The 15690-nt window shown below is 41.1% G+C and overlaps 1 protein-coding gene across 1 annotated transcript in view; it reads right to left on the bottom strand.

Moving 5' to 3' along the window:
• Positions 1-1960: 1960 nt before the first annotated feature.
• LOC120717845 (protein shisa-8) overlaps positions 1961-15690 on the bottom strand; it is a 115959-nt gene continuing 102229 nt past the window's right edge. Inside the window, exon 5 of the mRNA XM_040006117.1 lies at positions 1961-5077. Coding sequence (XP_039862051.1) covers positions 4581-5077 — 497 coding nt within the window. The 3' untranslated portion in view covers positions 1961-4580. The remainder of the gene's footprint in view (positions 5078-15690) is intronic.

The raw sequence follows: 15690 nt of genomic DNA, 5'->3' as shown, positions 1-15690 counted from the left end.
ATCGTGGAGCCCAAGTATGTCTACCAGGTTGCATTCAGATAACCTGCCGTAGAATACTTGATGATTCTTTTATAGAGAGGAAGTTTTACAAACAACAGTCAGTTAGCTCTGACTCGAGCGAGCAATGCCACAGTCTGTCGTAATCAGGAAAGATTGAGTAAATTCACTCTAAGCTGATGATCCAAAGCAGTCCCAGCATTCTCACCATTTTGGATGTTTAAGCATCAGTTAGGTGTACTCAGTTTCTCCTGATTCAAGGCTTTTGGTCCTGCTTCATATCACAAAGGTGGAGACTTTGTGTTTAGGATATAAGTAGCGTTATACCTCTGTGGCTCTTGTGTCTTGTTTCAGGTGTGTGTGGATGTTGGTACATGTATGTCATTTGCTTGAAGGGAGTCATTAAGGTTCATCCATCGTTGATGTAAAAACACATCCTTCACTGTCCATTCGCTGTCCATTGGGAAATTAACACTGAAAGGTGCCATTGTTTTCCAGTACATCAGCAAGATTGCAGCTGTGATACGGATCTCACAAAATGAACAATTCAAGAAGCAGGCGTTCACAGCGCTCGCTGTCAGCCAATCTCCGCGAGACATGACAGCTAACAAAATCCGAGCAAAGCTTTCAAGTTGCCAGTCTCTTTCACTTTGCTGGTAGCCTGTCCTCAGGCTTTGCTTGTCCTGAAGGACTAACTCTGCTCCTTAATTGCAAATCCTGGAGCCTGTGTTGGCATTCTGTTCAACCTCCGTGTTGTTGGGTAGCACAAGCTTCACGCCCTCTGAGGCCAGCCAGTGAGTACAAGGTCCAGTTCCTGATTTTGTTGTTGTGCAAATCAGAGTAAACACCATATTCGACTCCCAGCTACAGTCACAAAGCGTTTTTGATAGCTGGTTGCTTGAATGCACAGCGATAAGACCCAGAATGAATGTTTTTAGACCACCCAGACAAGTCAGAATGAAAAACAAACATCGCGATATCGGCTGTGTTCGTACAGCCACGTTTCTCTTTTCTCATCTCATCGCCTTCATTTTTTGTCTCAAGCCCTCTGCACAGCTCATTCTTTCACTCAGCTCTGCATCGTTTTTGACACTCGTGCCCTTATTAGCACCCAGCCTTAAACTCTGAGGAGGGCTCCAAATAGGCAAACAGAAAGAGAGAGATAGGGCGAGGGAGGTTTAGTGCTTATTGCTTCACTGATGCATATTGCTTGTTTACTCGCTGTCATTCCTTATTTATTCTCAACCTCTTATGCATTCCGACTGATTAGGGAGAGAGCCCACAGAACGGTTTGGTAGGGATTTTAGAGGCCAGAAAGCTTTTCATATGAAGTGACCCACTAAAAAATGTGGCACCTCCAGAAAATAAAAGTCAAAGAGATGGTGAAGCCACGCAAGAGAAGCTGCGGCATTGTGGTGCACTGAATACTGTGCAGTGCTGGCGAAAGCATAAGCACAGATGTGTTTGATGCATATTCACAGCATGCATATCCCATTGATGCTTTTGTATTCATGATCCCCATTCTCTACTGATCCCCTATTACAAAAGCATGCCATCCCCTACCACCAGTCCAACAGCTTGCCTAACAGGTTTTTCACATCTTGGAGAGGTAAAGTGGAGAAGCCATTGCAGCATTACAAGCGAGCATTATACTGCTACTTGATTCTTGCTCGTTAAAGTTTTACCCTGCTGCTCATTTTATTTGCTTGTGCACATTCACAGCTCCAATATAATTGAGATGCAAATTGGGGAATTTGGCTGACTGACATTTCTGCTGGCAAGTAAAACAAACAAACAAAATCTTCTCAAAAATTTAAATCTGTCTTACATAAAATCCACTTTACTTCTTTAAGCTTGGCATCAGCAAATCTCCAGATATGAATAATATATTGCAAAGCATTTGGTCATTGATGCCACAGTTTGTGTTGTGGATGCTAGCTTGTGCATGTGCGTATGAATGTAATCGCTTTTGTGTGAGCGCTTGTGCGGTGTGGTGTAGTGAGGATGAATCTGGAGCCTGCCATGCTTTGACTGGCTCTGTCATTAATTATAGTTTTCTCCTTGTACATGCTCAAACACACTATGAAGACCCAGTGAGGCTATCACGTTTACAACAGCTTGGAGCAGTGGGTACCAAACATCAGGGAGAGTGCTTCGTACCCACTGCTCAACCCTTCCTGGATATGGATGCACAAAAGGAGGTCGGGCAGTAGAAGAAAGTCTGCTAGGGCACTAGAAGTAAGAGAAAGCAAGTGAGATACAGAGTGAAAGAAGAGAGATAGATGGAGAGACAGAAAGGGAGGGAAAGAGAGAAAAAGTGCCAAATAATGTGCGACTCTGTTAAGCGGTGCTGTTTGATGAGGTTCCACCACCTGCCGGATGCGCTGTAGCATGAGCCAGGCATATGCACTGCGGAATAGCTGGTGTCCCAGTGATAACAAATGAAGGTGAATTCAATCAGTGAGTCAGACTGGCTGTTGGATTGGTCTATATTGAGGAGGAGGAATTGGAAATAAGTGGTGCGATGGTAAGGGATTCTGAAGGATGAAAGCATTATTGCGTTTTTTTATACTTAAGCTATCAAAAAACTGCTATTTGGCAAACTACTCAAGAAATTCTACTTTAAAAAAACAGTATTTCTAGTTACTCCTCTGGAATAGCAATTAGGTAAAGATACAAAAGGTGCCTTTTATGGTTGGAACTTTTAACATGGGCAAATTTCCATTATTTCCTTGTGTTTAGCTATTGTGCCTGTAAGGGTCATGCCAAATTTATGCTAGCTGACATTGTTGCAAGAATTTGGTGAAAATCTTCAAAAAGGTTTTTCTAAGATTAACTAAAAGTGAAAATAAGAGTTGATGGCTAACTACACTCATGATAAAGCTGATAACTAACATTTGTTTTGTTTAATGTATTTTTTTTTAAATGCTATTATTCATGGCTAGCAAGCTAGCTAAGAAGACACAACCTATAAATAAGATAAATTAACAATTAGCTGGTGCAGAACTCCTGTGTTCACCAAACATAGAGAGACAGCAAACCAAATTGAAACAAAAAGGGATTTTTTTCTAAGATGAAAAGATAAAATTTATTTATTAAAATGTAGAATGAGCATTGACGGTTGTTACGTTACCACGTATGATTATCAATGGGTATTAATTTCTAATTTTGGCCCTTGGTATAAATCGAGACCTGGTTAATTTTTTATGTCAGTATTCAACAGTTTGAAGCGTTATCTCCCAGAAATCCACTGATTTATGCTGCTGTGTATGCACGTGGAAGCAGTTATTAACTTATAGTGTTTGAGCACTTTGTTAAGAGGAAGTGAAGTAAACTGCAGTGTACTATGTACAGTTGGTTTCAGCCTTTCAGATTATGTTAGTTTTGCAGAAATATCTCCATGCATCAAACAGCAGGGAAAAAGGTTCCTGAATGCATCACATCACTCTCTTCCTACATCCAGAATTATGTTAATCATTAGTGTCTAATTATGAAAATGTATCTTTGCAAATGTATGGCACCAAAAATAACAAAGCGGATTTCTGGGGTCAGAGAAAATCCATGTCTGTACTAATGTGCAGGATTAGCTGACTTTTCTGTGATGCATTTGTGAAATGGAAAGAATTCACTGACTTTGCAATGACATTTCGGGATGATCCCTTTGCCCCTTTTCTAGGTATTGTAACACATCCTCGGCTTCATGTAGAGGTAAAAATATCCACCACGTCACAAGAGACTGTGACTGAAATTTGCTGTTCAACATGCTGCCACAAATAACTAAAGGGCCGGCCTGTTCATTTGCCCAGTTTTTTGGATGGAGGTGGGGTTTTCTGTGGTCTCTTGACACTGCTGGGAACCTTGTATAATTTTTGACAAGTGTGTAGTATGTGCATGTGTATGCATGCCTCATTTTTTCTTATCTTTCTCATCTCACTTGCGCCTGGAATGAGATGAATCCCTCCCACACTATCCTGCCCTCCACTCTAGTATGAATTGCGAGGCTGATATCTCATTCTTTGGAGGGCTGGAGGGCAATGAGTGGTGACAACACAATGGCATTGTGTCTACTGATGGGAAGCTAGAGTCTTGGGGGACACACTCCTCTACCCTCCTCTCCTGTCAGTGTCAGAGTCTGGGCCAGTTTGAGGGGTAAAGCGTGTATGAGTTGAATTTGAACATTTGTACATAGTGGAAGGGCACTCGGCACCTGAGCAAAATGTCACCGAGGTACAAGGGGCTTGAGAGGAGACGGAGGAGAGAGCTGTGCCAAATGCCACTCAATTATTTAGAGACGCTGCTGGGTTCAAAGAGTCAAAGCAAATAATCCACTAATCCACCACCTTCACAGCTTATCTGCAACTTATCTGTTTTGCTTTAGTGGTCGTAAAAGTACACAAATATCACTCACATTATTGTTATTCTTGGTAACAATGACAAGGAAAATGCAGAGTTAAAAAAATTCCAGATACGATATTTGCTTGCTCCAGCACACCATTATAACTGAGGATATAAAAGATATTAGAACATTTCCCCTCAACTGCTCCATTTTTGTCTTCTGTCTGTTCATCAATCCTGCCCCATGTTCACACAGTGACCTCTGTTTTGCTGTTAGTGGCCAGTCCCTTGTGCTTGGGGTGCATATGCGGCGAATGGCCGTAGCCCAGCGGCTGCGAGAAGAGCTCGGGCAGCGTTTCAATGCTGAACTGCCTCTTGTTGGAGTAGGCCTGGCGCCTGCTGTTCTGTTGGTGCAGTGTCTGGTGCTGCTGCTGTTGGATAGGGTGATGCTGTTGCCCGCCAAGGCCCATGTGGGAGGCTGCCGGGTGCTGAATGTGGCTCTTACTTGGGTCCCATGCTTTGAAGGCTGAGCTGGAGGTGAGTGGGTGAGTGTTGGTCTTGGAGATCTTAGGTTTGGGGATCTGGGAGGCGTTGATGGTAATGGCTAAAGGTGCATGGACATCTGGTGGTGGGAGGAAGGGCTTGTCCTTGGGGTGGAAGTTGATAGGCTGGAAGGTGGGAGGAGACTGGCGGTGGGTGTAGTCTACCATTGGGTAGCTCTTGTAGTAGTCTCTTGGAGTTGTGTCTAGATGAAAAGGACAGAACAAGACAAAGAGGTGGTTATATTTTGATATTATATAATTACAATATTACCATAATCAGTTCTATCCGGTCTTTAAGTGATGACATGATCTTGCTTCCGGGCCCAACCAACTCTGCATTTAATAAGGCTGTTGTGTTTTGAATATGTTTTAATGGTTTGTATCTTGTTCTATTTAATCTCAACAAGCCCCTAAAACAGTCATCACTGTCGGCCTCTCTTGGTTTCTATTACTGCTATTCATTTTAAAGCTCAGTTTTTAAAACCTTATGATGTAACTACAGCCCAGCCCATGCCAGCAGTATATTAATGGCTAACCTCGTATTGTGGATGGATTATCTCAGTTCTTCTCCTGACTGAAGTTCGGTCCGTTTACAGCATCCTGCCATGCGATTGCATTTGTCCCTAATCATCGGGAACCCCCAACTTTTATCCAGTGGAAAAAGTTAGCGTTCGTCCTCCAGCTTCACTGTGTTTATGTTATGCTAACATAGCTGTGTTGTTAGCCATCACATAGCACGTCATTATATACCAGTTAGCCAAATTTCAGTAATCCTACAAAACGACACTGCTGTTTAGTTTTCTATCTTCATTTGTGTCAGAAGTTTGATAGCAGAGCTGTATGTTTAATTATTTTTCTGAAATCCCTGAGTCAGAACATGGTATATCATGTTTAGGTGGAAACTAGCGAGCTAATTTCCTGTTAACTTCTAACTCTGTTAAATTTAATAAATTCTGTTTTCATGGATGCTTGGATGTTAAACTTAATTGTTACACCTGGTAGACAAGCCACATTTTATTACAGATGAAAGAATTTAGACAGTTCTTCAACTCTTAGTGATGTCGCAGTGATTGTTTGACTTTGAGACCTGCAGCGGAGTTTGGGCCCAGACGTGGCTAATGACGTTAGACTTAAAGACCGGATAGTGCTGTACTATCCTAAACATTTGTATCAGGCTGTCCAATTGATCAGTAACGGCAACAAAAGTAAATCAAAGACCGATACATTCATTACTGATCTATACTGTTTACAAGGCGCTTTATTACAGTCACTTCACTATGTGCAAAAGTAGACATGGACATATGGAAATGATCAAATTAACCCTGATTGTCATCAAGTTTTTCTTTAGACTCACTCACTATGTAACTGTGCCCATGTAACAACATATAATTTTCCAGTAAATATAGTGATTATTCATGTGTGGATATAGATGACTCAAAGGTGGTCCTAACAATGAGCAAATCTCAAATATAGACTGTTTTTGGTTTGATATATGAATGTGGACCCCCACCACCAGACCACCACCCACCCCATATATTTTTATACTTTGAGCATTCAAATATTTATTCATTTTTTGCAATTTTTTTAAAGAAGCTATATGGTTTGTAATGTCAGAGAATATCTTTTTATTATCAGTCACCAAATTCCAGATAAATTAACAGGTAGCCAATAAAAAGAAAGAATTTGTGAGCATTTGTATGATTGCTATTTGCTCTTTGATCTGTGTGCCCGCTGACCATAGATGTAAGGCAGAAGAGACAAATAAAAATACAAGCAACAAACTATGGGGAAAAAGTGGCATGAGCGAGTCCCGAGCAAAAGGAGTGATTTGTAAGGAATAAAAATAGACCGGGTTCAACATGTCGAGTCAGATTAGTGTGAGCTCTCTGAGTGGAACTCGACTCTGCTGTTTGGTCATCACCACCGCCCCCAACACCACCACCACCGCCACCACTTCCCTCATACATGCTCTGCCCTAAAGACACTTACAACCTTGTTTGCTTGGCCCTATTTTATCGGTCCCTTTTCCTGGAGAGAAAAAAAATATTTGAAAAATATTCTGCTGTATGATTTTTATTATTTTTTCTTGCCCCTTCACCTTTTCTGACTTCATTGCTCTAAATCAGCCTCTCTTAAATGTACATTTCTTTTCCTCGTGACGTAACATCATGCTTTCAGCCCCTGTTGTATCAAGTTAGTCTTGTGCATCTGTTTTTCTCGTTATACTGTTGAATTTGACAGTGGATGGCTGTGTGTGGGCGTTTGTGGCTGCAGACCCCAAATTTATTGATTTATTTACTGTATGAAAAGTTTAGCCAAGGGCCACTTTTCTGCTCCATAGCTAAATCTGTCAATTTCAATAATATATTCTAGCCAAGATGACTAAAACCATTTCCTTATGTTTGCCTTTCCAGAAAAACACCTAGAGGGCGAGTCTCACATTCACACATGTCAGGAAGCTGTCCAGCACTATCACAGTGCTGTAATTGCTTATTGAACCCTTTTGTGCGTCCATTGTGTAACTCTAGGGTACTTCAACAGCAGCTGTTGGCGACGGAGACAGAGTTACAGGAAATTATCTACTCCCTCAGAAAAATTCTCCATGCTGGCTCAAGGATTTAAGCAGGTTCTAGCATTTCTCAGTGCACCATCAAGTATTCCAACAGCACTACAGCCATTTTCAGTCTGTTAATTCCGTAGAGGAACAGAAAATACTTCAGGAACAAGAAATGAGTAAAGTACAGGCACTGGGGGCTATTTATAACAAATGATTAGCAGAAGAGTTCTGCTTTTATTTAACTTTGGCACGATACAAATGAGGATTAGTCTGCATTTCTGTGTCTCTGTCTGCAAATATGCACAAGTGTGAACTGTATGTGTGGATTCACACACTTAGCTCTATAATTTGTTGGACCTGTTTGGTTTGTCTGTATTCAATTTCATATTTAATTAAAGCTGCAAGCAGCCACGAGAGGGCCCCTTTTCTCTGGTGCGGTCCAGCCTCGCTGAACATCTCCTATACCCACTATTTGGGAATTGAATATCCCAGTTAACCGTATGTCACACTGATGTACAGTGGGGCAAAAAAGTATTTAGTCAGCCACCGATTGTGCAAGTTCCCCCACTTAAAATGATGACAGAGGTCAGTAATTTGCACCAGAGGTACACTTCAACTGTGAGAGACAGAATGTGAAAAAAAATATCCATGAATCCACATGGTAGGATTTGTAAAGAATTTATTTGTAAATCAGGGTGGAAAATAAGTATTTGGTCAATAACAAAAATACAACTCAATACTTTGTAACATAACCTTTGTTGGCAATAACAGAGGTCAAACGTTTACTATAGGTCCTTACCAGGTTTGCACACACAGTAGCTGGTATTTTGGCCCATTCCTCCATGCAGATCTTCTCGAGAGCAGTGATGTTTTGGGGCTGTCGCCGAGCAACACGGACTTTCAACTCCCGCCACAGATTTTCTATGGGGTTGAGGTCTGGAGACTGGCTAGGCCACTCCAGGACTTTCAAATGCTTCTTACGGAGCCACTCCTTTGTTGCCCGGGCGGTGTGTTTTGGATCATTGTCATGTTGGAAGACCCAGCCTCGTTTCATCTTCAAAGTTCTCACTGATGGAAGGAGGTTTTGGCTCAAAATCTCACGATACATGGCCCCATTCATTCTGTCCTTAACACGGATCAGTCGTCCTGTCCCCTTGGCAGAAAAACAGCCCCATAGCATGATGTTTCCACCCCCATGCTTCACAGTAGGTATGGTGTTCTTGGGATGCAACTCAGTATTCTTCTTCCTCCAAACACGACGAGTTGAGTTTATACCAAAAAGTTCTACTTTGGTTTCATCTGACCACATGACATTCTCCCAATCCTCTGCTGTATCATCCATGTGCTCTCTGGCAAACTTCAGACGGGCCTGGACATGCACTGGCTTCAGCAGCGGAACACGTCTGGCACTGCGGGATTTGATTCCCTGCCGTTGTAGTGTGTTACTGATGGTGACCTTTGTTACTTTGGTCCCAGCTCTCTGCAGGTCATTCACCAGGTCCCCCCGTGTGGTTCTGGGATCTTTGCTCACCGCTCTCATGATCATTTTGACCCCACGGGATGAGATCTTGCGTGGAGCCCCAGATCGAGGGAGATTATCAGTGGTCTTGTATGTCTTCCATTTTCTGATGATTGCTCCCACAGTTGATTTTTTCACACCAAGCTGCTTGCCTATTGTAGATTCACTCTTCCCAGTCTGGTGCAGGTCTACAATACTTTTCCTGGTGTCCTTCGAAAGCTCTCTGGTCTTGGCCATGGCGGAGTTTGGAGTCTGACTGTTTGAGGCTGTGGACAGGTGTCTTTTATACAGATGATGAGTTCAAACAGGTGCCATTCATACAGGTAACGAGTGGGGGACAGAAAAGCTTCTTACAGAAGACGTTACAGGTCTGTGAGAGCCAGAGATTTTCCTTGTTTGAGGTGACCAAATACTTATTTTCCACCCTAATTTACGAATAAATTCTTTACAAATCCTACCATGTGGATTCATGGATTTTTTTTTCACATTCTGTCTCTCACAGTTGAAGTGTACCTCTGGTGCAAATTACTGACCTCTGTCATCATTTTAAGTGGGGGAACTTGCACAATCGGTGGCTGACTAAATACTTTTTTGCCCCACTGTATGTCATGTGTGGAACAACCTATTAAAGTTTCATCTAGATTGGATGATGATTATAGCCTACTGAATATTACCTCCTTCCACTAGGTGGCATTCTAACTATTGCTGACTAAGGCATGTTAACCTGTTCAGGTCCAGACTCTGATCATGTCTGTGAAGTGAGAGTATGAACAATTTTTCTTTGAATTATAACAGTTTCCTGCTTCAATGGCGAATGATTGATTATGGCTTTCCTGGACAAATCTGAGGTTGTTGTGACCATCCGCCTTGAAACATGACATTTCCTGTTCCCACTAGGTGGCACTGTGGCCATTGTCAAATATTGCAGTTAAAGAGATGTGTGGTCCAGATCGGACCATGTATGTGGTAATAAGAACAAGTAAAAGAATTTACCAAAATGACCAAAATTTAATCTGGTGCCACGGCCACGCCCTTTGACGAAACTTCTGGTGCTTCTATCAGCAGTCATATCTTCAATAAACGCTGGTGGCGTGGTTCCACTGGCAGCCTTACATACCCATGCCATAACACTACCTCCACCATGCTAGACAGATGATGTGATTGGATAATTAGCCGTTTCTCTCCTTATCCAGACTTTTCCCTACTCATCATTCATTTTGGTTTCACCTGTCCAAAGAAAATTATTCCAGGACTATGCAGGCTCTTTTAGATGGTTTGTTTTTTTGGCAAAGTCTAACCTTGCCTTCCTGCTTGAATGTAACCAGTTATAAACCCTCTGTATTTACATTCACGAGGGCGTCTCTTGATTGTAGATTTTAAAAATGACACGCCTCCTTGAATAATCAATTTCTTGATTCTTGATTATAATCACAGTATCCCTGCCCTTGGTATAAAGCACTTCAGCATGAGGCTTGCAGAATTTGACAGATACACTGATTCAAATGTTGCACACAAAGGGGAAAATACTGAGACACAATGAATTAAACACACCCTTGCTTCTCACAACAACTGCTGTTACTGTCCATTTGAGTGTTTCCACACATGTTGCCAGAAGAAGCACCTGACAGCAGGGTCCTCTGTGGCAGTATTACCCACCATCTTGTCCGTTCCACACACTCTCCATCTGCTCTCTCTCTTTCTCATCCGCTTGTTTCCCGCTCTCTGTTTCATTTATTCCACACTCTTCAACAACATAAGCTTTTGCTCTCTATCCAGTGGCAGCTTGAAGTGATGCCCACGGGCCCAATCTGGGCCACTGCATTATAACTGCATAAATTGGAGCCTCCAAATGATTTCAGTTTGACAATGTGCTGCATTTTTGTGTGGTCTATTTCAATGTCGTTTCATTATGTTTACACAGTTATTTCTGCTTCATAAAGGGCTTATTAACATATTGACATTGTGGGAAGGAAAGATCCAAGATCCAGTTATTTCTAGACCCACACACATATTTCCACTATGCAATTCATAATTTTAAAGCTCATTTTAAAAGAACCCCACTAAGCACATATGCCAAAATAAAGGGATATTTCACTCTAACATCAGATACATCTAGTTTTCCTCTAGCTTGTGTTTCTATTCATGAATATAGAGAACTTTGCCTAGTTTTTGGAGATACAAGCTTTAGAGATGTCTTCTCTCTGATGTAATAGAACTCAACTGTGTTTGCTTGTTGTTACTAAATACAAAAAATATTTTAATATACATAAAAAACAACTCTGCAGCCCTGTCTTTATCCAGTAGAGATGACCCCATAACACAATCAACCAACCAACAAACCAACCAAACTTATCTAAAACCTAAACCTAGAAATGTTATTGTGAGCATTTTTACACAGGGTGAGGTTTAGGATGGGGTGTTTTGCTACCTGTAGCACAAACCCCTTGTCAAAGTCAGATGGATTATTCAGATAATTATTGTGTGATGTGGCTGGCAAGTGTTGTAGGCTAAAAGAGACATGACAGTTTCTAGATGAAACTTCTCACCACAAGGTTTGTGAGGGTTGTGATATCATATTACAATGCTGCTAAGTTTATAAGCTTACCTGTGGAGTAAACGCTCCAAGCACTACAAAGCAAGTGCCATATAGACCAGTTACACAGAAAAAGAGCAGATATGGTAGGTAACTGCAAAATTAGGCAACTCACACCAAATTAATCTACCTGGATAAATAATAATACAAGTGTACTGAAAAATGCCACAGTTTCATTTTGGGGTGACATTTCCCTGGAGATTTGTCGGCTGCACATCCATGATGTTAAACTTCATTCCCAACACATCCCAAAAATGCTTTATTGGAGTGAGATCTGGTGACTGTGGAGGCCATTTGAGTACAGAAAACTCAGTGTCATGTTCAAGAAAACAGTTTGAGATTATTTGAACTTTGTGACATGGTGTGCTATCCTGCTGGAAGAAGATGGGTACACTGTCAACCAGTGTTGGTCAAGTTACTTGAAAAAAGAAATCAGTAACTAATTACTGATTACTACCCCCCAAAAAGTAATCCCATTACTTTACTGATTACTTATTTTCAAAAGTAATTACTTACTTACTTACTTAGTTACTTTTTAAAAACACGATTTACAACCTGAATAGGTGATAAAGCAATAAATCTGGAAGAAATTTGTTTAATATTTAAACCTATTTTCTGCACATTCCAGCACATAAAATATATTTTTTGTGTGTTTACACTCACTAGATGCAAGTAAAACACAGCAGAAAATAAATAAAATCAAAGACTCAGCGGTCCTTTTGCTCTATTTTCACCTGTAAAGCAGGAGTAGGGTAGGCGGAGGTTTACGCTGGTGCAGGTGTGTCGCAGCAGGCAGTGGAAGAATCTGCGAGTTTCTCTGTGAATTTCCCATTACGTCATAGCGCACTCGGTGCTTGCTCGGAAGTCTAGGGTTTTTTTTGCTGTAAAAAGAAGTTTTCTTCCCACGCACAACGGACGCTAATGTTTTTGTCACTTTTTATGGAATCAAACTCAAAGTAAGGTCAGTACTTCCACGCTTTAAACGCTGCACGCTCATACTCTCTCCTGCACTCGATATATGATCCACTGTTGATCTGCACACAGCTGTTGTCACGAACGTTGCACTTGCTTACGTCACTGTCATGAGACATTCTCACAAAAAAATCACGGTTTTAGTAACGCAGTAACGCAGCGTTCCTACGGGAAAGTAATGGTAATCTAATTACCGTTTTTGCAATAGTAATCCCTTACTTTACTCGTTACTTGAAAAAGTAATCGGATTACAGTAACGCTTTACAAGTAACGCGTTACTGCCCATCTCTGCTGTCAACATAAAGGGATGGACACGGTCAGCAACAAAGCTCAGGTAGTCTGTAGCATTTACACAAGTTCAGTTAGTATTAAGAGGCCCAAAGCGTGCCAAGAAAATATCCCCCTTCACCATTAAACCACCACCACCCTGAACTGTTGACAGATGGCTGGATGGATTCGTGGTTTCATGTTTCTGCCCATCTAAGTGTTACAGCAAGAACAAAAATTCTGTAGTCTCAGTTTCCTATTCTTTGCTTATGGACAGTAGAGCCTGCGGACTTCTGGTGCTCTAGCCAATCCGCTTCATGGTTTGATGAGTTGCATTGCATTAAATTAACTATTTAAAATCTCATATTTTTATATATATATATATATATTTTTAATAAAATGACATCAAATGGAAATATCATGCTTGTCCCTTTTCACCATGTAAGTTACATTTCAGTTCACTGACAGAATTGGTAACTTCTGGCTCTCCAAAGCAGTGTTCTGTAGATTTTAAGCAATACTTTCCTTAGGAGTATTCAGCTTTTAATTATTTAACACCAGGAAAGTCCAGCAGAGCTGAGGTGGTAAAACTGAATAAGCTACAAGAAAGAAAAAAATCCCCCCTGCAGAACATCATAGCGCAGACGTTCCATTTGTTTTGAATCAGAAGGTTTCCCCTTTATAGAAACATTGCTGAAGGAAATGTTAAAACTAGATTGCTATGCTTTTCCTCATTAGTCTCTACAGGTTGTTCACTAATCGCTGCATGTAGAGAAATTGCATCATGAATTGCAAAACGTAAAAAAAAAAAAAAAAAAAAAAAGCTAAACCAGAGGAGCTGATTCATCTTCAAAGCCAGACTCTGAGATCCCTCCAGTTCACGTGTCTAAAAATTCACAAAACCTTTTTTTCATTATTATTTACATTATGTGTCCTGAAGCTTAAACTGAAAGTTTCAACAACCACAAAGAGAAAAAAAAATCCAAATTGTAATCTTATGCTGTTCTTCTCAGAAAGCAGATTTTCCTGTTTCCACCCTAATTCTGCATTCACTGGATAATAAATTCATTCCAGTTTATACAAGTGTTGTAACTTGCATATCAAAACAAAATTCAGATTGACAGCATTTTGTCTGTACTCCCCTTTAAAACTGCAGGATTGTTAAAATGTAATTAAAAACTTCAGGCAGTCTTGGCCCGCAGTTTGGAGACCGAGTGGTTTGGCAAACAGTCCTTCACAGCCTCTTTGAGAAAATCCCTCCACCTTCTGTCTTGTGTTTTTTTTTCTTGCTGTAAACCTGACGCTCACTGGTCACTGACTTGGATTTAACTCTGTCAGTCACACATAGGTTTGTAATTGTTTATAAAAAATCTTTGCCTTCACACTCGATTCTGAGCGTCTCCTCTACATGTTCATCTGGTGTCTGTCCAATCACGTTCTCCCTCTCTCACCTTTAGCATCTTTGTCCCGTGCTCTCCCTGCCAGTCCACCCCTACTTCCTCCAGTACTTTAATTAAGTTATCAGAGCTGCTTGATCCTCAGTCCTGCTGCTACACCTGGCAACGGTTTGACGTCATAGAGTTTCCTGACCTCTTTGACATGTTTCACTCTTACACACAAATTTTAAAATCTAAATTTTTTCCCTTTTTTTTTAACATCACCTTTTGTGTCTTGCTTTGCAGGATAAATTTTAAAAAGCAGAAGTGAGGTTTTACCTGCTGCAGGAAGTCCTAGTGTGTTAATAAAGATTTCAAAGCTTAGTTCAGATACATGCTGTTTCACCTGGCTGATGGTCAGCTGTCCTGTCCAAATTGTTGGGTGTCCTAGCTATGACTTTGCCCACACAGGAAGGATTTCTGGACCCACTGGCTTGTTTATTGCACAGTAAGAGAAGTGATAAGCATGTGTGAAAAGATGATTGGTCTGAGTACATTTACTGCATAGCACTGTGCAAAAGTCTCGAGCTTGTATCTCAAGCCACTTTGTCACTAGCAGCAACAGGCTATAGTTCCCATTTCTTTGGTTGTATCTATGAAAAACACCAAAGATAACAGTTTGACAGGCATAAATAAGTATCTATATATCAACAAGATGATACCCACACAGCTATAGGCAAAACTTGGCAGATCTTGGCCTTAAAACAACTGAGAAAATTGGACCAGTGGAGGACAAAATAAATAGTTGCAAGTCTTAAAAAAAAGTATCTACAGCAGATGGATTTAAAAGTCATGTGCTTAGGAAATGAGCAAAGACCTGACACCAGACCTGAGAGATGGAGTTTACTGTTCACTGTAGCCTCATCAAAAATGATCTCAGTGGACCTGTGGCTGTCAAGAAGCGATCCTTAAGGAAGGAAAACAGAGAAAAGCTGAGGTATGCCAAATTACACTCGAACTGTCAGTGGTCAGAAGATCAGTGGTAACAGGTCTGACGGGGTGACGAATCTAAATTTGAAATTTTTGGTTCAAATCTTGTCAGTACATACAGAGGAGGTCAGGAAAGAGGCAGCGAGCGAGTGTCTAGAGCCATAAATAAAACACGGGGGAGGCTCTGTCGTGGTTTGGGGCTGCATCTCAGGCAGTCATGTTGGGGCGACAGAACGTGTAAACACAGAAAAGCAGATTTTGATCCACTATGCAATACCATCTGGAAAGCTTCTGATTGGCATAGGCTTAACTTTTCAGCAATGATCCCAAACACACTGCCAATGCAGTAAAAGCATACCTGGATAGAAAAACACACAATGTTACACTGTCAGTCATGGATTGGCCTCCCCAGAGCCCGGACCTCAACATCATTGAAGCAGTGTGGGATCATTTTGAAGAGAACAGAATAAAAAGGAGCCAAAATCCAAAGAAGAGCTTTGAAAGTCCTTCAAGAAGTCTGGAGAACTATTCCTGAAGACTAC

Source organism: Simochromis diagramma, unplaced genomic scaffold (assembly GCF_900408965.1).
Source record: "Simochromis diagramma unplaced genomic scaffold, fSimDia1.1 OVJJ01000510.1, whole genome shotgun sequence".
Taxonomy (NCBI): domain Eukaryota; kingdom Metazoa; phylum Chordata; class Actinopteri; order Cichliformes; family Cichlidae; genus Simochromis; species Simochromis diagramma.
Note: the sequence above shows the minus strand (reverse complement) of the source record. Positions and strands in the feature narration are given on the sequence as shown.